General features: G+C 40.4%; 1 protein-coding gene across 1 annotated transcript; it reads right to left on the minus strand.

Annotated features, from left to right (window-relative positions):
* Positions 1-860: 860 nt before the first annotated feature.
* On the minus strand, positions 861-27,889 carry LOC134392339 (histamine N-methyltransferase-like). The gene is made up of 7 exons (XM_063116590.1): positions 27,745-27,889; positions 22,209-22,374; positions 21,131-21,183; positions 16,836-16,943; positions 14,438-14,568; positions 12,638-12,731; positions 861-2,795 (listed from the first exon to the last, which is right to left on the minus strand). Exons 2-7 carry the CDS (start codon positions 22,337-22,339, stop codon positions 2,440-2,442), a joined length of 873 nt encoding a protein of 290 aa, XP_062972660.1. The 5' UTR covers positions 22,340-22,374; positions 27,745-27,889; the 3' UTR covers positions 861-2,439.
* Between the last annotated feature and the right edge of the window lie 61 nt (positions 27,890-27,950).

Raw genomic sequence — 27,950 nt, forward strand, 5'->3', positions numbered from 1 at the left:
TACGAGCTTCCTTGACTGGAGTAAGTGTTACATCATTGACAGTAAGAGAGAATGAGAGATGAGGAGAAGGTTTAGGAGGAAAAACAAGCAATTCAGTCTTTGCCATATTAAGTTTCAAACGACGATGAAGCAACCAAGCTGAGATATCTGAAAGACATGCTGAGATACGATCATGAACATCAGGAGAAAGTTCCGGAGATGAAAGATATAATTGTGTATCATCGGCATACAGATGATATTAGAGACCATGAGATTGAATAAGATTACCCAAGGACAACATGTATAAAGAAAACAACAATGGGCCAAGCACCGAGCCTTGCGGAACCCCTACTGAAAGGGGAAAAGAAGAAGACGAGCTGCCATTAGTCAACACGTTGAAAGAGCGACCCGCTAGATAGGAGGCAAACCAGCTATAGATGGAGCCACAAAATCCGAGGTCATGAAGGGAATCCAAAAGAAGATCGTGATCAACTGTGTCAAAGGTTGCAGTAAGGTCCAGGAGAATAAGAACAGAATAAAGGCCTTTAGACTTGGCAATAAGAAGATCATTGGTAATCTTAGTAAGGGCTGTTTCAGTGGAATGCAAAGGACGGAATCCAGATTGAAAAGGATCCAGAGCAGAGTTACTAGAAAGAAAATCAAGACAACGAGAGTAGACCACACGCTCCAGGATCTTTGAAACAAAAGGTAACAAAGAGACAGGACGGTAGTTAGACAGAGAAAGCACATCAAGAGTAGGTTTTTTGAGAATAGGAGAGACTGTAGCATGTTTAAAAGCAGAAGGAAATGAATCAGAGGACAAACAAAAATTAATAATATGAAGCAAGGAAGGGAGGATAGCAGGGATAAGATTAATAAAGACCCGAGAAGGAATCGGATCACGAGAACAAGTGGAAGGCTTCGAGGAGCGTAGTATTGTAGACAGTTCATCAGCTGAGACTGAAGGGAACGCAGAGAAATTTGCAGGAGGAACTGACAGATGAGGAACAGGAACTGGAAGAGGAGCAGAGCTGGCAAGATCAGAGCGAATAGTTTGGATTTTAGCATTGAAAAAAGAGGCAAAGTTATTAGCAGACAGAGAGGTGGGGAGAGATGGTGGATTAGGCTTCAGAAGAGAATTGAAGGACGCAAAGAGCCGCTGAGGATGCGTAACATTTGACTGGATCAACAGTGAGTAATACTGCTGTTTAGCCAAGGAAATAGCAGAAGAGATAGAGGAGAGAACAAATTTGTAATGGACTTTGTAATTTCAAAGATGCAATTGACTGATGTACAACTGATGTACAAATTGATATGTTTAGCTAGAGAAACATGCATGAAAATATGCATGGGTTTTCATGCGTAAAGGAAGAAACAAAGTTTGCAATCTGATATGGACTCGAGTCAGAATGAGCTTCCACATGGAATGCAGAGAATTTCAGCGAGCTTGGATTTGCTGACTTGCACATTCCTGGACACCACAGTGGGTACATGGCCCTGCTCTCCTGTTGCATTGATTTAAATAGCACGATTTTGAAAACCCAAATAGGGCTCATCATGAAGCTCAAAATATATAGAAGCAAAAGGTGTGTTGCATAATTGCCTATGTAATGTGCTATCTTCTGTCTCCCATATCTGTAATGTTCAAATAGCAACATACAGATGAACAGCCCATCTAAAGGTCTATTCACAGAGTTAGGGAACTGGAAATGTTCTATGTGCGATGGAACATTAGACACATGCATATGCATATTCCACATCATATGCATAGTGGGAATACATTTGCAGGCTCTCTGGTCACCTACTATTTCCATTTTTACTAACTATTTGAACTGTGTACAATGACCATAACTAGAGATCCCCCTTTACTTGGATTTCTCCACTTCCACCGGAAGGATTCAATAGGCATGACTGGCCAGCCATTTGTTCAGTGCTTCCCGTCTTTAAACCCACATCTTCATCTGGTAATGAAAGTTCTTCTACTCTTCTTCCCAGCCTGTGTTCACATGTTCCTTCCTACAGACTTTTAAAGATTAAAATATTTTAAAAGGTAGAAGCAGAACTGATTTTTGACATTTGAGTTATGTGTTATAAAGACTGTTGAGGCAGCTGTAAAGGATTCATCTTTTCAAGGTCATTACAACACCTTTTACATCAATCAGAAGCCTATAGACTGGTGATTTCTCAAGTTTTGATGAATGATTGCAGCATACGAAATCCAGCTATAGAACCATGGCACAAGGATAATGATGTGCAATTCCACAAGTTATGTTTTAATCTATTGAAGTATTGTGATTGCATAACAATATTGCTAAGCATTTAGAACAGCAGCCACACATGGTTTTATCATGTACACATTTGCGCCAAGTCTCACTCAATAATGAAGGAAATATTTAACAAGTTATGAAAATAAACAGTTTGTTAAGTGGTTCTATCTCTGGAAAATCCAGTCAAACATATTTAGGCTTCAATCACTATTGCACTCAGGTTATTATTAAACAAATACTTGCCACTTCTCTTTTCACTGTATTCGGGTTTTTTAAGGTCTTCAAGAATTTCATTTTTTAGGTCGAGAGGGGCGGTTTTACTAAAATGACATGTTTCGGTTAAAAAATCAAGCAGCAACTCCCCATTTTTGTTTCCCTCAGTAAAGCAATCAGTTATATCCATATCAGATGGAAGGTCATGAGACTGATACTTCAGTCCAGCCTCATCAAGTATCTCTTTGATGTTGGCGGATGAAACATACAAGCAAAGATCATTCAGAGGTAAACGAGGACCGAATTTCTTCCAAAACCGGGCCCAGCCGCTGCTTCCTGCCAAATAAACCACATTACAAACGTTTAAATAAAAGCTCATCATCAATGAAAATGGTTCTTTACAATGAACAGGCTTTACAGATCTCTATCCCCAATGTCCATGTGCCAGACACAAAGGAACAACAGAGGGAGGAGAGGGAAATGGAGTCAGGGTCAAGGTAGAACGATGATCCCATTACAGGAATTTCACCTTAGTTACAATAGGGCACAGGTGTGGAACCTCTTTCAGGTTCTCCATTTTGGAGAAGCTTTTAGGTGGGTGGGACCGAAGGCAAAACACCAAAAACACCAACATACTTTAAAGTTCTTGCTGCCAGTAATTAAGCCTGAGGAGAATTCAACCTTTTAGAATGGGGAAAGACCGCACAAACTCCAGGAAATAACCCAACGATTGGTGGTTGGGTGTGCCCATCTGGGAAATCCTGGAGGGCTGGATTGGGACCCCAGGTGGACCAGATTTTGCCCATGGGCCTGAGGTCTGCCCTTGAGTAACAAGCCTATGAAAAGTAAAGACAAAAATATTTCAACTAGTATGCAACCCAAATAAATGGGTCTGCACTGAGAGCAATGTATAAAGTTTAGTCTCATCCTCGGTGCCAGTTTAAGTTGATCCAGGGCCTAAGGTTCTGCCCTCCTGCAATGTAGCGGGAGGGGGGAGGTTCAAAGCCTTCCTGGAAAAGATTAATTCTGGGGAGAGATTTAAGGGAATGAAAATTGTCACATGTACACAGGACTGGACAGGACAGGAATTGAAGGACAGGCAGGATGACGAGAAAGGTGAATCAGTTTGGCACCAGCAGTGCTAGATAAGACCAGAGACAAGAAAGGCTGAAGTAGTGAAATGCCTTTGGGCAATGTTTTAGATATATCACTTTAACAGCAGCTGCCACAAATCCTGAGCAATGTTTCCTCAGCATTTCACAATGTGCAAACCAACAGGAGATCACCTTTTCAGGAGCATTGCCCCAAACCATAGGGGCACATCTATGCTCATAGGGGCAAGATCATAATATAGCCCGCTTCCTTTCCTCTGTATTTCTGAGCAGTCCTCAGTCAGCCTGGGGGCACTGCAGCATCACAGCAATTCTTCACAAGCAACAGAAGGCCAGAGTACAACTCCTATATGTCCACATATCAAGGCTACCTCCTCCTTTCCAGACCAAAAGTTCCCCTTGATATGAAGCAATCATTTTGGAATGTACATAGTCTACTGCCAACCAGGGAAGGAACTCCGTTGGGACCTATACAGATCCCTTGCTTGATCACCTCCAAAAATGAATCTGTTTTGTCCTCATTCTAGTCTAGATGATCTGGAGAATTTTCAGGAAGTGTCTGACTTGCTGTAATAATTAGCATGCCAAATCAGAAAGCGTCATTGGATGGGGTGGGTGGGTGGGAGGGAAATCACATTTCCCTACTGTCACTTTTCTATCCCACGATAGGGATGCACAGTTTCCTCTTTCGTTACACAGCAAAGAAAGAGGAAGCAGCAACAACCACATGGCCAATTCAGTTTTCATTGCGCTAGCAGCAAGTTTTGCCTCAAAATAAATAAATAAATAAATAAATCGGATTTACCAGGTCTTATTTTGTTGTGGAAAACAGAGCAGAAGGAGCAGGAGATGCACATGAGGCAGACGGTGTTGGCAAAAGGACCCGCAAAAAACCACGAGTGGCCAGTAATGAGTGTATGATAAAACGCCTGTCTGGTAAGGCTCAGAAACTGGCTGATGATTCTCCAAATCACCCAGACTAGAGTGAGAGTGAGTTGCTTCAATAGTGGACAAACCAGAGCTACCTTTGAAGCACTTATATGACAGGGAGTGATAGGAACATGCATAGGAACATGCATAGGAGGTTTCTCCTGGTTGGGCACCCTCCTGATCCCAGGACAGCACTTTTCATTCGGGTGGGGGTGGGGGTGGAGAAAGCTTTTGCAAAAAGCATCCATTTTCCTCTCTCCTCAAGAGCTTTTGATTTTGCCAGAGATTATTGACTTTAGTTTAACTCTCTTCCATCTTTTGATTCCTCCTTTGAATCTGCAATCAAATCAGAGGCTGAAGTAAGGAGACGTTATTGCAGGATAAGTGATTAAGTAAATAAGCCCTTAGATTTGCATTTTCCCCAGGATCTGATCATGCGTTTGGGGACAGGACCTCTTACAAATGCCATTCATTCATGCCATTCATTGAAATTCTATGCACACTTAACTGGGAATAGTCCAATAAATACAATGAGGCTTACTTCAAAGTAAACAGACGTTTGACTGCACTACATAGCTTAGAATTCTTGTCTTCTGAGATTCTAGATTTTCTGCCCAAACCTGGAGGGAAGGGGTCCATAAAAACATGCCTAGTAGATATATGGTATTTTGAATCCACACCCACCCACACACACACTAAAACGGATGGGAGAATTATTTATATATTTTATTTCATTTCCTTTCTATACCACTGAACCTGCAACAGCTTGGGCAAGTGGGTGCCTATACCCACAGGCTTTCTGTGGGTATATTGGGGGATGGGCTGCCCCACTGGAGTCACTCTTTGTCTGCCCCATCCCAATCACCTCGGAGTAGGCTTTTGGCAGAAGTTAGGACTGTGCTTTAACTTTATAAAATGCCCATCATGGAAACTCCACTTTATTTAAATGAAGGCTAACTGCTACATTCTTAGAAAAAGACCAACAAATCATGGTTATATATTACAAGATCATTTTTTCCAGTTTTTTGACATGCATGAAGATGTAGCTGTTTGTACAAGCTACTGGTAAGTGGATTCCAAAATCATTAAAACATAAATAGTACTGCTCTGGGATAAATAATTCTCATAACGCTATGGAAGAGGAACAAATCAAGAACTTAAGAGGCAAGCATGTAGAGGCTGATATTCATGTAGGTCTCACCTACCAGTTCCAACAGCAAACATATGCCGCTATACTCTGCCAAATGTATAGTTTGGCGGAGTGTTTAATTTAAATTACGAAGTCTGATGGGTTTTAATATATACTCTGCACTGATTATTCTTTATAAAGGACTTTATGCATGATTGTTATTATTATTTGGAAATGCTTATTCTGGGGATTAAAAACAAGGACATAAGTGTTATAAAAACAAACAAACTTTTTGACGTCAGCCTCCAAATTACTCATGGCTGAAGGCCATTAAAGCAAAGGAATGAGATATTCAGCCAGATCCTATGTAAGTTTTCTCATTTGAGCACATATGCACAGGACTACAGCCTCAGATATGATTAATTAAAATCCCATCCATTTCCATAGCATTTGGTTGAGAGGCGACTTGCCTGAGTACACATCCCCTAGCATTGAGACTGAGCTGCAAGGAAATGCCAGGCTACAGACAAACAATTGCACTGAAAGCAGGCCAGAGAGAAGCAAGCAAGCCAAGACATCACAGAACTTTGGTATCTATTCCGAGAAGCTGGATGGAATGGCAGGCTTCTCAGATAAGGGACCTCCATTACATTCTGTGCATCTGTGAAGTTCCGGCGTATGGGATGTCTCAAAATACAAGGAACATTTGGCAACCTCAGGCCAGTCAGATTGCATCCCACAGTGACAAGGGAGCTATCCTTTTAAAAATCTACTGAAGACTAGCATAAGGTACACAGATAAGATCCCGCAGAGACAGAGAGAAAAGTATTAGCAGAAGCAGTGGGAAGTGAAACCAGGCTAATCCATTTATTTGGTACCCTTGGTGGCATGATTCAGCATTTCTGATGTGAATCATTTATAAAAGGCCAAAGCTACCAGCCCCAATGGGTAGGAAAGCAATAAATTCAAGACTAATGAGGGCTTGCTGAGAGGTATGACTGCAAATCCCCATTGCTAATAAAGCCAGTCGCCTGCCTTTTTGGAAAGCAGTATATCTTTAAACAGTTTCTTTCTGAAACATAAACACTCCAGCGGTCTAGAATCGATGCTGCACAACAAATTTGTGTATTTTCTCCCCCCACACCCTTCTCCACTTGGCGGAAAATGAATGCAGAGCACTAATTGCAGGGAATGCGCTGGTGTCAGTGTTCTGTGACTCAATGCCATTTCTGAACGGAGCAATTATACCTTACCTGACTGGCACATTATTATAATCGCTCCCTGTAGATGCAACATATGGTGCTACTTTTGTTTTTCCAAGGCTCTGTTGTGAACTGAATGTGTGGGGAGGCTATTATCTTAAAAACCCAAACCAAACATTACATAACTCTTCCTAGCTGCCCCAGTCACATTGACAAGCAGGATCTGAAACCTTCAGATGGTGTCCAGGTTCCTCATGTGTTTTACACTTCTTAGCCTCAACTCCCAAGGTCTCATTAAGGTTTCCTATTATTCTACAGAGGAATCACACTGAGCATGATCCATGGGAACTCCTCCCGGGGCATGCAGCACCACTGAAAAGAACAGAGTTGCACAAAAATAACAGGGAGTTCATATGAGATGTTTTGGTGGATGGTGCACATTGCTTTTATTTATTACTTAAGGGGGAGTATTATTTCAAAAAAAGGCTTCTTCTGATTCTTTCCTATTTCACTTAGTCCTAGTAGTTTTATTCTCTTAGCTGTCTCATCCACTTAGCTCTGTGTTTTCACTGATAGCCCTTTCCCTTACTACTCTTGCCTTACTGCTCATGTTCATCTCCTTTGTTATTACTAGACTTTGACATGAAAATTATTCTCTGCTGCTTCCTTCACCCCTTTCCCAAACTTACCCAGGCAAGGGGAAAGTGGCACATGGGGATCGCAGAAGCCTGGATGGTCACAGGCACTAAGTATGTCCACGCTTCCACTGAACAAATAGACCTTGTTTGGGTGTAATGGTGGCATTCGTTGGCAATTCATGGGTTAATTAATTAACCCACAAATTGCAGGGATATGCACCGTGTGTGAGCCACTTCCGATCACCAGCCATAACATACAAATGCAGCATTTGAAGGTTGTTTCTATGATGTCCAAACCTGGGCACTTGGAATTGTTTCTGAGTTAAATAACCCCAAATGAATCCATGGATTGTTATTGGGTTAACTTGGGATTGCTTAACCCATGTACAATCTCAAGTGCCTGTGTTCACATATTATCCTATAAATGCCGCATACGTAGGTTGTTGCTGGAACTGGAAGTGGCTCATGCACAGTGTGCACCCCACAATTCAAGGTAATTAACCCAGAAATTGCCTCCCAACACTACCATTACATCCAAACAGGGCCATGGTTTCCACAAACCCCTCCAGTTACATCCTCACACCCTTCCCTCTGCAAAGTAAATTGGAGAAAGGAGAGCTGGAAAGTGTCAGGTACATGACAGAGCCAGATTTGAAATAGGAGACAAATTAGATTGTAAGCCTATGCAGCAGAGTCTTGCTATTTACTGTTTTACTCTGTACAGCACCATGTACATTGATGGTGCTATATAAATAAATAAATTAATAATAATAATAATAATAATAATAATAATAATAATAATTACAGTGAAATAGTTTTGTTTAATAACAGTTTAACTGGAACCATCCTGAATCAGGTCAGGGAAAGTTCACCCATTAATGATTTCTTTGTGTCATGAACTGACCCATTTCTCCTCAGGAGTGTCAATCCATTCTGGGAGAATGTCAATTAGAAACATCAAATTTGTCTAAGAGCTGATTCTCACTTTACTTTTTTATGTGGGTACATATACCTAATTACTCTGAAATATAGTATTAAGCATCTATTTCTCTTCAGACTTTGCTGTTGAGTATGCAATTTCTATGTGTGAGGGAGAGCATTCAGAAACGGAAATTGGAAGAGATGCAGTCCAGAAACAGTTTTACCATGCTCAATGTGATGAGCGCTTTCTCTACTGTGTCTAATTCATAATCCATAATCTGTGGTTCGTACAAAAGTGTGCCACTGAACTGTTCCTGTATTTTAGGTATTCCTATGTCTGGTCCTGAAGTAGCCATTTATATAAACCCTACCCTAGCTGCTATTTTAGAAGCAGGAGCAGTTTGATGGCTGAAGGTCACAATGTAAGGAGAAACCTAGTTCAGAGGACCAGCTTTAAGGACAATATTTGACCATGGCTGCATTAAGCATTTGTCAAGAATTGTGTTCTTTCCTGTTCAACATATTATTATATCAAAAAGGGCTCCTGAACCAAGAGAAATCACATATTCATACCCAGTCAAGGGTTCTATCATAGTACAGACACGATCTCAGTTGCGTTCTGTGGGTGCCACAATGATTGTTGTTCGCTTTTTATGGTAGTAGCATTGCAACCCGTAGTGACAAACCTACCCTCCTCTCCACCTATGCTCTTGTCTCCATGTCCCTGCTTCTGGTTCTTCACTAACAGTGTCTATGCTACACACAACAAACATAGGAGTACAACAGATGCAAAAATCAATGAAACCTGAAAATGCTTAACTGTAGCAGGTTGTACCCATAGGATTTGAACTAAGCACTAATCCTGCCATGTGTAGTATGTTCAATTTGCTCTGCTCTCTTGGTACTGTATCCAAACAAATGCATAAATATCACTTCCTCTGCTATTCCATTTTTCAATTGACTCGATCACAACTTTCTCACTCAGGTGTCAAATACAACCGACTTAAGATGGGATTTTTAAGCAGTATCTCAATATCAAACAAAATGGGCAGTAAACAAGGGGAAATGAGCCAGCCAAATAGCACAACAGAGCGCCATTGTAGCTATTTGCTTAATGCCAAATGCAGTCAGGTGTTACAATGAGCGCCAATCTGAAAAACCTATAGCAGATTAATGGATTCATTCAAGGCAACTGGGTTCCCTGCATGAGTTAAGATTTTAGATGATGTGCCTATTCTGTTTGTAGCATTTGTTGTGACTTTGTGCCATTGCATCTTATGAAATTCATAAAGCTATTTGATAACTTTGTGAATTCTTCCAATGTTTCAGTAATGCACCATATACCTGCTACACATCTCTGTGATCCACATCACTCCATTACAGCCCTAGAACTAGGAACCAGCAAATGAGCTCCAATATTTCAGCACAGCCTGATTCTCAGCATGTATAGGGGCAAAACTATTCCTAGTGACACCAAATTTGCCATGAACTCTGAGCCCTCGTTTCCCAACAAGAAGCAACATCCCCAAACTTCAGTGTAGCAGATGGTGAGTTATAGCCTTACGGGAAAGTCTACCAGCTGGGAAAGTAGCTAAAATGTCCAAGGAATTTGCACATCTGGGTCAGGGGGTTAGACAAATCATACATGAATTATTTGACTTGACAGGCATTTTAAAGCTGAGACAGACAATATACTCTAGTGGACAACATTAGTAGACTTGGACCTTGGAGATCAAGGTTCAGATCCCAGCCAACAATGAACATTGGCTGTTTGTTGTTCAGCTTGATCTTCAACTCAACTTTGACATCCATAAATCAGAAATAGTCATTTATCTCTCTAGAGTTTTTATGTAGATACAATCCTATATCCACTTGCCTGGGTGTAAGCCCCATTGAAATCAATGGGTTTTACTTCCAAGTAGACATATATAGGATGTTGCTCTAAGTAGGGTGACTGTAAGAAAAGGAGGACAAGGCTCCTGTATTTTTAATGGTTGTATTGAAAAGGGAATTTAGGCAGGTGTCATTTGTATGCATGTAGCACCTGCTGAAATTCCTTCTTCATCGCAACACTTTAAGCTGCAGGAGCTATACTAGAGTGATCAGATACAAAAGAAGGCAGGGCTCCTGCAGCTTTAACTGTTGTGATAAAGAGGGAATTTCACCAGGTGCTGCATGCATACAAATGACATCTGCTGAAATTCCCTTTTCTATATAACTGTTAAAGATAATGGAGCGCTGTCCATTGTTTAACAACAATCTTAAAATGCCACGAGAAAAACATTAGTAGGATATTGGGAGTAAGGTGTAGTTTACAGAGCCTAAATACGAATGTAGAAAAGCTTCCCCATTTGGCTAAACATCCTGAGCTCTGTAAGATGTCCTCCTCCTAGCATTTTTTTGGGGGGTGGGTGGGTCCTGGAATATTATTTTGTGGCCTCAGCCTTATAGTGGGGGAAACCATTTATTCCTCCTGTTAGGAATGAAATGAGCCCAGCTTTCAGATATGAGTTTAACAGCATGGTTCTGCATATGCTTACTTGAACATAAGTCCCACTGCATTCAATGGAGCTTCCTAGTGAATTGCAGTCTTAATTAAAAGGCCCTGAGAATCTTGTTTTTAGATTTTTTCTGATCCATGTACATGAAGTCCTGTCTGGGTGAACAGCGTTAAAGCAGTACCATATGTGGAAGTGGGTAAACATTTATGGACATATGTGACACACACATCTGCTTTATAGGTAGAGATAAATGTTATAAACATTATTCACAGACCCGAGCAACACCAAGCATATCAGCTAGTAAAGTTCTAAAATGTTTGGGACAAAGATATTTGATGAACTGCTTCTTCCCATATAAATCTGCCCATAATTTAAGATCTGTTTTGGAAGCTATCTGACATGTCCTACCACCAAGAGAGGTTAAACTGGTTGGAACAAGGGACAGGGCTTTTTTAGTGGCAGCACACTTACTACAGAACTCTATTCCTTAGGGAGGCTCAAGTGGCTTCTTCTTTGTTTAGTTTTAGATGGGCTGTTTTGTCATGCCTGGCATTTATTTATTTACAATATTTATATACCGCTTCCCATTCAAAACTTCAGAGTTGTATATAAGATAAAATAAAAACAGAATAAAACACCTTAAAATAGATTTTTAAAAGAAGCAAATTGAAAAGCAAACCATGAACCATGGCTGGTCATTAAGGCAAGTCTTCCTGGAACAATGACATTTTCAAGAGGCACCAAAAGGAATACAAAGTTGGTGCCTGCCTGACCTCCAGAGACAGGTACCGTATTTCTTTGATTCTAAGATGCACTTTTTCCCCCATATAAACATCTCTAAAAATGGGGTGCATCTTAGAATCGCGGGTGTGTTTATTATTTCTTAGAATCAAAGCTTTTTTTTCTGTTGGTGGTACTAAAATTAGTGTGCGTCTTATAATCGATGGCGTCTTAGAATCGAAGAAAGATGGTAATTCCATAGGAGGGGGGCTACCACACTGAAGGCTCTTCCCCTGGTGGATTCCAATCAGAGGATGGGTCTATGTGGAAACACCACGAGCATGCCCTTGGATGACCAAAGTGACCGGGCAGGTTGTTAGGGGAGAAGGCGCTCTCTCAGGTGTCTTGGTCCCAAGTTGTTTAGGGCTTTCTACACAAAGTACAAGAACCTTAAACCTGGCCCGGTAGCGAATAGGCAGCCAGTGCAGTTCCCTCAGCGGAGGAGTTACAAGCTGGAAAGGGGCAGCTCCAGACAAGTCGTTTATCCCCCTTGGCCAGCACGGCGTGAGGGGGAGAAGCAGTAGTTACGGTGGGGAGGAGGGGAATAAAGGCCTCACGTGTTGCACACATGGGCCACATGAGGCAGGAGCGGGCCAAGCCTATAAAGGCTGGTCCCACCCCTTACTCGGCCTCTCTGGGCTCTGGTGTCTGTTGCTTCCTTCTCCACTCACAACAACTGAACTGCAGCATTCTGCACTAACTCCAGCTTCCGGAGCAGCTTTAAGGGCAGCCCCACATAGAGCCCATTGCAGTAATCCAATCTTGAGGTTACCAATGCCTGTACCACCATGGCCAATCATTTGAGTGATTTTGTCTTATTTTTAAACCTATATGTAACATAATTGTTAAGTCAGTATGGTGATGTGACCCATGATGAAAACAGACACATTCACAGTTAGTCACAAATTCAAGCATTTCCAAATTACACCTCAAACTGCATAAAATGTGTACATGATAGTATCTACCTGAAACAAGAATAATGAGGAGTTTGGCCCCTGGTTCCAAAAGGCGGTGAAAGAACTTAATGGTTGCTGGGATGTCCTTTACATAATACAGCATCTAGAAATCAGAAACAATTTAATGTAAAACGGCTTCACAAAAACCTTTCTATGAATGTTTCTATTTTTGGTTCAGGTAGAAACAACCTTCATACATAAATATTTATTTTTAGTTTGTATCAGTCTCTACTCTCCAGGTGCACTAGCTAATGTAAATGACAGCTTTGCACTTACCTTTCTAAATTAAGCTTTGCACACATTTTCTTGTAATAGTATGTAAAAATGGAACTCCTTCAAATCTTTCAGGCCATTTGATGTCAGGAAGTCAGTGTGGCAGATATAGCCAGACAGTTTTATCACTCTGTGGAGCTAGTTTTAGAAAAGTTACACAGAGTGCAAAAAGTAAGAAGCAGTTGCAGGCCTTTATTTCTTTTTTACTTCCCTTTACTGTTTCCGCAGTGTTTAGAGCTAGCATGTAATCTTTTTCCTTTCAAAAAATTACTTTTAGATTTCCCTATAGATCCAAGGGCTTAAGGAGGTTTGCTTGGCATCTACATTATATGACTTTAGATGCCAGGTGAAGACCTTTTTATTCTCCCAGCATTTTAACAGTCTATAAATAAATTTTAACTTGGTGTTTTAAATTTGTAATTTTGCATTGCTGCTGTTTTTATCTGGTTGAGCTTTTATATTGTATTTCATATTATGGTTTTATACTGTTGTTTTAGACTTTGAATGGTTTTAATTTTTGTGAACCGCCCAGAGAGCTCCAGCTATTGGGTGGTATAGAAATGCAATAAATAAATAAATAAATAATAAAGAGCCAGGAAACATTTTGAAGAAGAGACTGGACAGCCATGCTTTAAACTGGATTCCTGCACTGAGCAGCAGTTTGGATTCGAGGACTTAAATGATCCATTTTAACTCTTATGATTCTGTAATGAGAATTGGGAGAGTTAGCATAGAATAACTTGTAATGCCATTTTTGTGTTGTTTGGTGCAGATTTACCTGTTCTTTAAGTACCTCCATGAAATGTCTCCCAGAGAAAATTGACATAGCTAGCTGAAATAGCAGCAACAGAATGAGTCTATTCTGAGCTCTCTGGGAGGGTTTTGCACTGTTAGGAGATTGCTCACCATGACAGAATGAGCCTGGGTAGTGGACATAGAGTAGCAGTTCCATGCATTCAAATGAAAACCCTCAAGAGAATCTTATGGCACCTTAAAAATAGAGGGTTGGATCAGCAGAGTTCTCCCCATGCTTGATATAGGTTGGCAAGGGAAATTTTCTCTGATTCCTACTTCCTTGAAAAGCTGCTCAGGAGGTTCAGAAAGCAAGTGGGGAGTGGTGCTATGGACTGAAGGGGGAATTGCTGAAAAAGTGCCACCTACTGTAGCACCTTTCTCTAGCAGAAAGCCACTGCTGGATCCTGGTTTCCTTTACAAAACAGAAGAAGCCCTTATTAGAGGCCAAGCCTGGATCCAACTGTTATTTATTGTGCCCTAGGCTTTACTGGCTGAGAAATCACGTTGCCAGATAGCCCTGCACGGCCTTTTGGCCCATTGTATACAAACAAATAGCTAGTTAGCTAGCTAACCAATCAGGTGTATGTGTGTTTGTGTGTGCACAGAGTAATTGCTGTAAATCACAAGCCATATAAGATGCAAGGGTTTGGAGTAGGTCTGTGACTTTCTAGTATGAAAGGTAACACATTAATATAAGGTCTCAGCAACAGCTCTGTGGCAATGTGCAATGCAACCTTTTACCTGGATCATGTGGATGAAACTCCATTTCTTCATCTCTTTGCTCGCCTTCGTTCGACTTTCATATTCCAACGAAGTCTCCTTGTGCCAAGTAAACTTTATGTTCTCGAGGTTTGATGTCTTTGCAACACGTTCTAAAATATGATAGCTTCACGGTTTATCTCAATTGCAAATATGGAATAAATTTCCATTTCAAATTTTAGAGCAGCTGAAAGCCATATATTTTTTAAAATATGACATTGGTGTCATTGGCAGGGCCAATCTTGAGTTGCTGGCGGCCTCCTTCCACTCTCGGTGGATTCACTTGCTTTAACGGAGCAAACCGAGATGTGAAGGAAGCAATTTTGCCTGCATAAGTCCTATGACAGTTTCAGAATCTGTCTCCAGTTCCATCCTTGATGAATCCAATAAGGAGGAACAAACTGCTAATATGTCTACTTTTTGTTTTTATATCTAGAACTTGGATTTTGGGCATACATTTTAGATTTAACATAAATAGGATGGGCAGCATTTCACCCATGTGATAGAAGAAATGCCTTAAGATAGTAGTTAAACTGTAGGTAAGCCATACTTAAGAGACAAAGCAAAACATTATAAAGTCCATTGTGTTCAATGGGAGAAATTTAAGGCCGTGATAAACCCACTGATCACAATGGATCTTACAAGTAGTTACCCTTGGCTAGATTATATCTAAAATGGTTTCATACAATATGAAATTGGCTCTTGATCCCCCTAAATCCAAAGGACGTTTAACCAGCCTATAATTTAATCCGATTGTGTCCCATTTCAACTCCTCATGAAATCAGTTCTTATGTCTATGCAGGTTTGAAGCCTGAGCACTGAACACTGAATGAGGTGGTTGCAATGTTTTTCTAATCTCCAGTGCAGACAGACAATCCTTGCTGCACCTCTGGAGCCCAATAGCTTCAGAGCCAAAGACTGTCCCAACTGTTGTGGCTGCGTTGTTGCCCAGAAAGCACTCAGAAAGAGAGAAAATGAGGTCCCTGCATCCCTGCTACTTTAATCCCATTTCAACTACGACTTCACTGTTTTGGGCACTTACATCAGCATGAAGTCCTGACCTTTTATGCAGAAAGCATTCAGAATGCTATGCATCGTTAGAGCTCCAACTAAACACCGCAAATCAAAGTGTTACTTTTCTCAGGGCTCCGAGTCTGATACATCCCTGAGAAATAGATGAGAAACGTTCCGCCCGTGCTTATCTCTCTTCCTTTTGCATTCCCTGTTGTACCCAGGCTGCCACTTCTGAATGCTGCAGCCGTTATTCAGGCCTCTTGCATTTATCAGTCTCTAGCCTCTACGACCACAGTTCAAATCTAATTTGCTATTTTAAACTCAGACATCATTGAGCAGTAATCCATATCAGCATTGAAAATAATCTGGCTCAGTCTGCTTCTGTTTAATCACTAGACAGTCTGTGAGGAGACATCAGGAAAATGAAGAGTAGGGAAGAAAGCTAATGCTTGTCAATGCAGCTTCTCTGAATCAAAACTCAGAATTGGGCCAACCATCAAGGAAGTTTTGAAAGCCTTCAAGACTAGGGTGACCATATGAAAAGGAGGACAGGGCTCCTGTATCTTTAACAGTTGCATAGAAAAGGGAATTTCAGCAGGTGCATTTGTATGCATGTCACACCTGGTGAAATTCCCTCTTCATCACCACAGTTAAAGCTGTAGGAGCTATACTGTGACCAGATTTAAAAGAGGGCAGGGCACCTGCAGCTTTTCTATGCAACTGTTAAAGATACAGGAGCCCTGTCCTCCTTTTCATCTGGTCACCCTACTGAAGACAATATAGCTCTGTCCCACTTCATACATAACTATTTTCTTAAATGGAATTGTCTTCTTCTTTGCCATGTATACCTCCAATCACAGCTTTTCATTATGAACATACATGCAAAACAGATGTGTGCTTTCATCAGAATTGGCACTATACACTCTGTGTGTGTGTCTCTGTGTGTGTGTGTGTGTGTCCCCCTGTCCATATAGGAAAACCAGTATTTGTGAAGTTGTCTTCAGTTTCAGGGTGACTTCAAGCCTACCTTGTCAAACAGCTGCAGCCCATTCTCCCTTTCATTTCAACAACTACTTTACTTGGGTACTGTTTTTACTGCCACTTCAGAAGGGATTAAAAGTGCCTCTGTGTTGCTGCCATGCTGAGAATCACAGAATAGCTATTCCCTTGCAATGAAATTGTGGCAAATGAATGCTCCCTAGAAACATTACACCAACTATTTCTTTACAGAATGACAAACATAAAACTGATACAATAATAAAAGGGCAAATTATCTGAGAAATTATCTTGTGCTCAATGTTTTAGAAATCAGCTGTTAAAATCATCACAAACCTCAAGAAAACATAAACCACAGTCTTAACTATACCTTTGTAGTCGATGATTTGTTCAGCACTTGGTTCTATAACATCATTATGAATAAGAACTCCAGGATATTTAACTTGTAATTTTGTGAGAATCTGAAGGTCAATTTCTCCTAGGGCACAAATAAGAGGGAGAAAGTTGACAATTCAATAAAGAATCTACATATGTTATTTAATAAATAATACTTAACATATTTTTAAATGAAATAATATGTCACCCAGCAGTGACTGAAATGGAATGTTGCATAACAATCATATCACAACCTACCACTGACTGGCACTTTGCCCATGTGACAATTTTATCTGTCATGTCTGATAAATGACAGTTCATAAACAAAAACATGCTATAATACATGCATCATAGTAATCAGTATGTGAAACACGTGGGGCCCTGATCTAAGTACAGTCAAGCACAACAGGTTATTGAATATGTTTAGTAATCAAAGACAGGGGGTGAAGAAATATTTCCTTCCACCACTCAAGACCAATGGAAAGATGTATTAGTCAGCAAAAAGAAAGTTAACAGACTAATTAATACAGCAGCCCAATTGCTTCACTGCTTTTGACTCAAAATTCAATATGGATTTCTGTAAACCCAGTTAGGACTCAAAACACATTTGCATACCTGTTATGATCATCTATCTCTATTCAATTATAACTTCACAATATACCAGCTGCAGCCTAACAAAATGGTGGGTAGACTTCATGCTATGGGATCTAGTGTGTATTTGGGTTTGTTGGTTTGTTACTAAAAACTCTGAGGTTCACCAACTGGAGCCAGATACAAACTATTTGTTCAGGCAAAGAGACACATTGCTAAGAATAAGGAGCAGAGTACTCCGAGCACAGGCACAGCCCAGGAAATTGTGATCAGTACCAAAATTAGGCACACAAGCTTTTCAACACACAAATCCACTTCTGGTTTTCCCCAAAGCATTCATTTTTAGCTACTTAACTGGGTGGGAAGACTTTAGTTGTTGCTCTTGTTAGACAAGTAAGGATGGAGTGGAGCATGACTCTAGGAAGGTTCTGGAAAGACTCTACTAAAGAAATGCCTAGAAAACTTTGCTTATTGGGTGTTTTAAAAGTACGATAAATAAATAAGCCAGATCTTGAGGAGAAATGGGCTGTAACTTCATCAACTGAAAGGGCAAATATGTGTTGTACCAAGGGTGAAGGACACCAGTAAGTAGGGAAATGGGGACAATGAAGGATAAGAAAACAAATGGAGAGATATAGGGATAGGAGGCAGAAGGTCACTTCTCAGAAGACATTTTGTACTTGGGTAGACCCACTTCTGTACAAAACAGATTCATATCACAACGTTTGAAGAATTCAACTGTGTGTAAGCCACAATTTTCCAAATATGCCCAGACAGGGGAAAGGCTGGGACACCACTTGCAAGCATTTTGAAGGGAATCCCTGCCACCTGTACACAGATGCCCTTACATGAGATATAATACACACCTATTTTGTACACAGACCACTTCTCCCCCAACAAGACTCTTTATGCTTGTATTAATGAGCTCCATCACACCTCCTTCTTTTCCTGCTTTCAGTCAGTGGTTTTCCCCTCTTTTTCCTTAGTGAGTCTAGCACTAAGCACTTCCACATCTGTGCATTGTTGCTGTTTCAGCTTATATACCTTTTCACCTGTATTGCTACTGTGCTGGAGAAATCTCCCACTCCACCCCCTACCTTTCTCCCTGCAGTTATTTTTTATATATATTTTTTAATTTTTTTTATTTCTACACAGATACAATAGTACAGCAGCTGAAACGGTGCAATTACAGTAAAACAACACACTATGCTTTCTCTTAAGTTCATATTAAACAATATAATTGAAGAGAAAGTATTACAACTAGGTTTTGGAGAAGTTTGTAGTCAACGTTGGCATGGCAATAGGAAGCCGACATTGTTCTGGTCAGAAAACCTAGCCATGCCTACTGTGGAGTAAGAACCATGGAGTTGAATTGGACCGGGCATGGGCAGTGGCTGCGGCCTCACTTGCCTTCTCTGAGGGGTGTTCAGGCATTCTCTCTCCCTCCCCCTTGATGGTTGAGCACTTGAGCAGAAGACTGCCCCACCCTCCTCTTTTGTCAGCGAGACTGCCCTTCAACACACACACACCCAACAAAAATAAATGTGATGGTCTGATATAGCTCAAGGGCAGCAATACACAGGATGGAGGAGCAGCTTTATTGTGCACGGAAGGGGGAACTTGGACTTTCCCCACTCCAAAATAAGATGAAAAAGGGAGGGGAAGAGGCAAGATGAGAACAGGATAGGGACAATGTCATGTGAGTACCATGCTACAAAAACACATACCAGGCATGGCAAGAGTGTGATAAATCACTGGTGTGATGGAGCTCAATATCAAGACTAGAAGCACATTAATACAAAGCCCAAAGCTCCTTTTGTTTCCAAGACATCACTGTGCCGGTACTGTTTTCACACGTGATTGTGTTCTAGGCTCACATGTTAATAAATATAGTGCAGTATCCACTATGTTTATAAGGCAGACAGGTGCCACACACCAAGTCATACTGTTGCAGTTGGAAGAGAAGTAAGAGGAGTTTGAAAGGTCACATAAGCTTTATCATTCGTATTTCTAGCACAAACACATGCCACAAGCATAATGCTGCAATTGCAGGACAGGTAGGAGGTCATGCTGCTGTTTCATGTTTCTTTTAAGTCTGGTAAGTGCCTCTGCAGCTGTGCACGAATGCAGTTTTTAAAATAAAGAGGTTGTGTGGTTATTCACAGCTGTGAAGCTCTGTAGGTGTACATTGAAAATTAGCCTCCGAAGGAGAGGAAACAGAGGATAATCAAGGATTTCCTGCACACACTCCCTTACCCCCACCTAAGGTTAAAAGTGAAAGTAGGGGGATGTTGCAAAACAGGTTCTACAGCTTTGAACCTACTCCCACTAGTAAGATTTATAATACTGCTTGATTGGAATAACCATAACTCAGTAGCATACAGAAACTGGGAGAGAGAAAAAACGGGGGGAAACATAAAAGTGAGAAATAGCATCAGGACAACAGGTTGAGAAGTGTGCCATGTATTGTGTGAATGATTCAGACATTGCAGTACTAATAAAATAGATCCCTGGTGTAGATTGGTCTCAGGTAAATCCAAGATCCATTTCAGAGCCCAAGGAGTCCCAGGACACAGGGAAAAGAAGGTGAAATGTCATCAGGCTGAAAGGAGAGAAAGGTGAGTCTCACAGAGAAAACAAGGCATCATGAGGTAAGGCCAGCACCGAGGAAGATACAATAGCCTTTATCAGAATGTGGTGATCAGAATGTGGACTAAAAAAATTAAAATAAAATGGAGTTTTCAGTTACTAAAAATATAACATATCAACAACTGAATAACCATTTGTTCAGGAAAAGGTAAACCAATTAAAATTTATTCAGGTTTACACAGCATAAAGATGAGTATACGCTTTCAAGGATGGAAATTGAATTTCAGATGCAGGATAAATAGCTTTAGTTTTGCTCTATTTACAAAGATGTTTTCACCTTCAAATATCAGAACACATTGGTTTAACTTGTTGGAACTAAGCGACAGCCAAATCTGGGGATGTGAAACAGATAATTAACCACTGAATATGTTTTGATGTCATAATTTGTTCATGTATTCGGTAGAAATAGTATCCTCTCTTTAAATTTAAAAAAGCCTATAGTAATATAAAACCCCTCTTAAAAAGAAAAAATAATTTCACATTTCCATACACTAAAGTGTTTATACACTTTTTTCCTATTCGCAAGTAACCAACCAACCACCCTCATGTTATTTTTAAACCTCCCCTGCACCCAAATGGCTCTGATTTGTAGCTTAATCTACGGCATTAATTGAGTTCACTTAGTTGTTTATATGCAAACAAGAGCTGTGGGGCATTTCAGAGCTCAATATATGGCAGCCGGCATTATCAAGAACTTTCAATTTAAGCTATAGGAATTATTTAAGCTCTCCAATACAATTACCTTAAAAACGCTATCACTATGTTCACCATTAAGTTTCCAATTAAACCTTTCAAGGAAATGGATTGCTTATAGCACATTTTCTATTTTATAGCACATTAAACGCCTTATGTTATTGTGGGGGAAAGTCAACAACATTAATAAGATGCAAGGTGTAAACAAAACACACTTATGGAGTGGACTTATAGACTAGGATATGAGTTAACATTTTCACTATTAATTATGGCCACTTATAGTCAGACTTTCTATAATAGAGAATAAATCATCTACAACTCAAATAATTAAATCCATGTCTTCATGCTTTTACTCACCTGCACCACCACCGACACTTAAAACATTGATTGTAGATTTTCCATTACCTATACTAAGAAAAAAATTACACTTTTGAGAATAGTCAAGAAGTCAAAGAAGTATTCAAGAAGTATAATGGCATTCATATCTAGAAACGTCTCTGCCATTTCCCAATGTTATGTCTCACTCTAGTATGACCAATAAACCGGACTCAAGATGACTCTATGCAAATGAAGAGGAGGAGCTATGCAGATAGGAGCAGGCTTGATCTCAGTAGCATGGATGAGGATGGGCAGGAAAGAAGTTAAAGGCCACACCCCGATGCTGTACCAAATGGTACTCTCTTTTTTTCCCTCCCATACATGTGGATGATTGTCATTCACTCCTATAGGGAATCATAGAGCACTACACATAGACCAACAGTTGTGGCAAGGGCTTTCATGGTTTATATCTAACGTAACACTAGCAGGAAAATTACAAGAGTAATTGTTCCATTAGTGGTTACACAACTGTTAGCAGTAGAAGTTTTGCACTAGGGGAATACATTGGATACAACCCCAGGTTTCCTAGGCCAACATGCTGTCAATGGATTTCTTTAATTTTTCATTAATAATAATGCTGGCCCATTAATAAGCTGATTTTTTTTGAAAAAAATGAAAAAGAAAAGAAATACATAAATGCATGGGACCATTAAATGGTTTTTTTTTGTGCAAAAGATAAAGCCAGTAGCTTAATAACTACAGTGTTATCAAATCACTTCTTATGAATCCCAAGTAGTGATAAATCATACGATTTCTTGTTCATGATTGTACAGTATGTGAGTTCGCACAAGCATTCATTCCACTTGAGCTATATTTACATACAAAGAAACAATGATATCTGCCTTCCGCTAGGCAGACCCTATCTCTGAGAGAAATGGAAATATCTGAAGTAAGGCACTATCAAATATTTGTGGGGGAACCAGAGGAGAGAAATGGCAGCGTGGAACTTTCCAGCAGTTCTTGCAAAGCCAGCGCTATTGCACACGCTGAACTACACACACTCTGTGTATACACACCATATCAAAAGTTTGTCCTTATCAGACATCTGTGCTTTTACCTTGATATTATGCCTGGCAGCTTCTTCTGAATGAATTCCAGCATGCACTGATGCTCTGTCGAATTCTCGAGGAACAGACGAAAAGATTCAACATAATGGCGATGGTCAGAGAGCAAGCTTCTCATAGTCATGGTGGATTCTCAACCCACTTTAAAAAACAATAACCCTAAAACAACAAAACCAGAGTTATTTGGCTCTAATACGGGTAGGGTAAGGGACAAAGGAAAGCAAATGCAAAGATACAGAGCAATGTCAGTAGCTCTCCGGTGTCAATGAGAGCTGCTTAGAAATTTATAGCTGCCAAGCTGTTAGCATTATGCGAGGAGGCATACTGGAGAAGCACACTAAAACAGTATATCGGCATTTTTTATCAGACTTTGTACTGAGACCTTGACTGCTGCAAATGGTTGGGTTTTGTTTTTTTTCCAGCCGGCACAGAGCTCCTCTGTAAATGTCGGCACTGCTTTTAAGTTTGAGCAATGTGATTTTTATCAGGAATAATTTCAGTGGCTAGTTTTGCTGACTCTCCAAGGTGACATCTAAGGGGTGGGTGGGGTTTGTTTTAGAATTCTGATTCGTTTTAAGTTCATCCCACTCCCCTTTTGGGAACTGGGGGGAAATCACTTCCATTAAATAAAAATTAAGGCTTTCTCCCTAAAGATGTCAGTACAGGTTAAAGATTTTGGAGAGAAGCATTTATTCTAAATTGTAATTATGTTCACACAGCCATTAAATGTGGGTATTGGGTATGATTTCATCAAATTGTTAAAGACTTGTAATTAAGGGTTGGTTGGTTAATTCAAATTAATATGGGGAATTCATCTTGCACCATAGCTGCTTTCTTAGCCTTCCTGAATCCTATCAACCTCCAGCACTGTGGTCATCCCTTGTCCACCTGTATCCTGCTCATGGTGGGCAGCTCCTTTTATCTCTGAAATGTTTCCAGTTCAGTTTCTGATTGTCATCTGATTCATCAAGTCCATGCCTCTGACCTCCATCAACAGTCTTCATCTTCCACCCATATTTTTTTACTCCATGTTAATGCTTTTCAGCCCACTATACACTATTGCTGGCTGGCTTGGCCATGTTGCTTCTAAGGCCTTAGCTAGGCCTAAGGTTTACCCGGGATCGTCCCTGGGTCATCCCTGCCTGCTCCCAGGATATCCTGTGTGTCATTTACATGAACAGGGATGACCCCGGATCCTGGAATGATCCCAGGATAAACCTTAAGTCTAGCTAAGGCGTTACCCAGAACTCTTGTCTTTTTCCTCTGCTTTCTGCCGGCAGGATACATCTGTTCATTATGCATCTCTAGGCCCTAAGTGAGATTATCCCTTAGCTTCCCTTCCTCTCTCCCACCCAACTGCTTCGCTGACAGTTACCTGCTTTCCTAACATTTCATCATTTCCTCCTGAACCTTCAGCTTAATATTCTTGCAAGCACAGACAGTGAAGTTTGAACATCAGTGGACACAACATTCAGCAACGTTAGAGTGGCTAAGGCAGCCCCCACAAAAGATGATATAATTAATTGATCAATGAATAAAATTAATTGGGGAGAGTTTGTAGGCAATTTTAAGGCAATGGTCATATCAGGCATATCAAAGAAGCCTAGCTTAAAAGACTGCCCAAACCAAAGCTTGTTTTGACTTATATTACTGGCAAGAAGCTGCTTGATCTGGAGAAAAGAAGGCATCATTAGAAAATGGCCTAATCTACACCAAGCAGGATATTGTGGTATGAAAGTGGTATATAAAAGGCAGGAGCCACACGAAGCAGGATATAGCACTGTGAAAGTGGTATCAAAGCGGTATATGGTATGTGTCAATGGGCCCTGACAATTGTCAGTGCACTTCAATACTGCTATAAATCAGTGTTGTGGCTCCTGCCTTTTATATACTGCTTTGATACTACTTTTATAGTGCAATATCCTGCTTGGTGTGGATTAGGCCAATGTCTTGCTCGACAAGGTTCATGCTCCAGACACATCAAAACCAAAGAGAACAAGTTCAGAAGTTGCTATAGAAGTAAGCAAAACGTCACCAAATATGAATAAATGGAAAGAGATGAGATTAGAAGAGTACAGAAGCCAATCACAGGATAGTAAGCAATCATATCACATATCATGTTCAAGTGTAAAACTATAAAAGACAAGGGAAGAAAGGGTGCAGTCACACCTGGCAGTGGGTACTCTCTGCTAGTATGCTAGCAAAAACTTGTATTGCGAATGTATTCGCTGTGCTTTCTCTTATTTATTTTTTATTTGTAACCTTTGCCAACAAATGGTATCAGTTTCTTTCTATAATTGTCATGCTTGTTGTTAACTGCTTGTTGTTAACAATCTTTATATAATTATTGTTAATAATCCTTTAAAATATAGTCTATGAGCATCTATTTATAAAGTAGCTGTATCGTGTGAGAGCTTTGGCTACTGGGTGGTATAGAAATGAATGAATTATTGTGAAAAATGATTCAGTGTCAGAAAAAACACAGCTCTCTATAGACAGGAAGTAGGAACCAGTCAAGAAAAAAGAAGTGTTATTTAATTAATTTTCTTAATCCAAAAATTATCTCCTTTCCATTTGTGTGTCCAGAATTCTTAACAGACATTAAACAATGCACATATAAATTGCAAGAACACAGTACAAAGTTATCATCTGTATCCTATTTCTGCAACCTCCCAACTGGTACATAGGTTTATCAGGACATCCTGGCAGCCATGACTCATGCATAAAGGCTAAGGGAGTTCAGGAGAGAAGCTAACAGAATTAAATCACTAGCCAGCCATTTAATGAGCGGGTTCACATGATCACAGAGGGGAAATAAGCCGTGGTGGCTTATTTTTCCTCCCCACAGGTGCTGGTCACAAGACACCTAATTATCATAATTACCATTGTTTGGCACAGGTTGCCATGGCATCTGAAACCTGGTGAGGATAGGCAGCTGGGGTCATTTACAAACCACCCCAAAATGCTAGAACAAGCCATGGGTAACCTCCATTGCGTATTTTCCCTCCATGATCATCCAAACATAGTCAATGTCTATTTTTTGCACTCAAAACATGGGTAAATGTACACATTAGTTCACACAGCTAATTCTTTCTTCTTGTGAGCAGTCTCAACCCATGATGAGACACACACACTAGCATAGAGAAATCATGTCTAAACTGAGCTGCACATAGATACAACAGCAGCAGTGTCCATTACCAGAGAACTGAAAGAAATTCCTCTGTCAACCCAAAAATTGCTGCAAAATGTATCTGTGTACTGTCCATTTGCATGATATTTCCTCCATATTTGGGCAGACCAACACAGATTATAACTCTCTAAGCTAAACATAAAACCAAGAGTATTTATCATGGTCTGTCAGATCATTGAAAATCCTCTTGGTTTTGTGGTCCCAACTTCCAGGTCTATTGAGTCACCAGTGGCTGTCATTCCCAGCTGTTAAGAGCAAAAGAAGTGCCATGCTGGATCAGCAGCAGCACCCTCCCACCCATGTTCCCCAGCAACTGGTGCACACAGGCTTTCTGCCTCGGATACTGGTGGTAGCACATAACCATCAGGGCTAGCAGCCATTGATAGCCTTCTCCTCCAGGAATTTTTCCAACCCATTTTAAAGCCATCCAAACTGGCTTTACATCTTGTGGTGCTGCATTGATGAAATACCTCTTCCCAGATGTACCTGTCCATACATTAAGGCTCAGGCCAGACAACATGTTTCTCAATGGTGGTTTCAGAACTCCACAGGAGAGTTTTTACACCGCTGTTGAGAAATGTGTTGTCCGGCGGGGAAACTCCACCAATGGTGGAGGGTTTTTTTTGGAAAACACTCCACGCTGAATATCCATGCTGAGCAGAGGAGAGTTCCTGCACAAGCGTTGTGTTATTGCATTGAGTTGACTTTTCCCACTGGATACAGAGTTCCCTTGCAAGAGTGGCAAAAGGAGCAAGTGCAGCTCTAGGAGAGCCATGGGGATTATTATTTTTCAGCAATGGCTGATGGGATACCATCGGGAGGACCAGGGGAGGAGAGAGGGTAGACAGACTGTCACTCAAGATCACAATGGATTTTACTCAATTCTACGGTAGCCCACAGTCACACAATGGTGGAGTTAGAACACGTTGTGTGGGGACAACCCCCTAAAAACTCAACTGCTGGGTGGAGTATTCACACTGTGTTGACTAACATGTGGCCTGAACTGAGCCTAAATCATCTGTAGAAGCCTTACTTCAAGTGTCCTCTCATTTGGAGGCTTGGAGGGTGGCAAAAAGTCAAAGGGCCTTTTCAGTGGTGGGCCCCCAGCTCTGGAATGACTCTCAAGAGAAACTTGCCTGATGCCAGCAGTGCTTTCTTTTTTGGTGCCGACCTAAGACTTTCCTATTCTCCCAGGCTTTTTAAAAAAATTAAATGACTTCTAAGGTTGTAAATTTATTTTTAAACATGTTAGTATTTTATTACTTTACTCGCTACAATCTGATTTGGGGTTGTACCCGATTTTGTTTTCTACACTCTGTTGGCATTATTTATTAGTTTTAGATTGTTGATTTTATTGTAAGCTTATTAGTACTGTTTTTGTAAAATGAGGCATTTAATAAATTTAGGGCCCAATCCTATGCATATTTAGACAGAAAAAGGGCCTACAACTCCCAGCATTCCCCAGCCACAATGGCTGGCTGGGGAAGCTGAGAGCTGTAGTATTTTTTTCTGTCTAAACACACATAGGATTACACCCTTAATAAATAATTGAGGTTGGTATGTCACATCTTGTGGAAACCTGCATCTGGGCACCTGGGCATGCCGAAGGACTACAGGATTACGTGGAGGATTACATAGAGGAAAAGCAGCAGCAAAAATGAACCATATGAAGTGCTCCACGTTTGCACTGGCACTTTAACGTCTATGCAAAGGACACCCAAACTTGTATTAATTCCCTAAAAGATTGAAGTACGTTTAGTAGATCAAGGGCACAGACAAACACCGCATTCCCAGTGTAACAAGAATAAACCCCAGGTGCACATTTTACAATAATGGTAACTATAAATGAGACTGGAATACACTGCACACCTCCTTGATTTAACAATAGTATTGTCCATGTTTATCCATTCCTTGGCAAAACAGCCTCTTCTGTCTTTGACAGGAAATTGGGAAGATTCAAACTATTTGACCTTTGAAATGTTTTACATTCTCTGGCAGTTAACATACAAGAAAGAGCTTTAATCTTCCCCCATTTCAAATAGTGTAATATGAAAGCTCTCTCTGTATCTACCCCCATGTTGCAATCTTATTGTGGTGAAAGCCCCACTGAAGTCACTGGAATTTCATGCAACAGAATTAGTTCCTCAATTAGCCATATGGCAAAAACCTTTAGACACTACGGATAAAATCTCATTTCAAAGAAACGTTACTTAGGAAACTTTAGATCAATTGTGACAGGAAAAGAGTTTTAGGATCATTTATTGTTAATTTCAATTAGTAATCTACAGATGATTTCAGATTTTCTTTTCAAGGAAGCCTTTGAAAACTTAAGTACTTACATGGAAAAGTTGTTAAAGAACTGCTAATTTCAATCTGTTGGAACGTTGCAACAGTGTCCAGGAAATGGATTCTGTCTCAGACCAAGTACATTTCAAAGGCTGAATTTATCTCCACCCACAAAATCAGAGTCTTGGCAAGCAGAGTACTTCTACTCCGGAAGGGAAAGAAGTGAAAGCAAACCCTTGACAGATCAGGCAGTACTGAA

The sequence above is a fragment of the Elgaria multicarinata genome, chromosome 2, assembly GCF_023053635.1.
Source record: "Elgaria multicarinata webbii isolate HBS135686 ecotype San Diego chromosome 2, rElgMul1.1.pri, whole genome shotgun sequence".
In the NCBI taxonomy this organism is placed as follows: domain Eukaryota; kingdom Metazoa; phylum Chordata; class Lepidosauria; order Squamata; family Anguidae; genus Elgaria; species Elgaria multicarinata.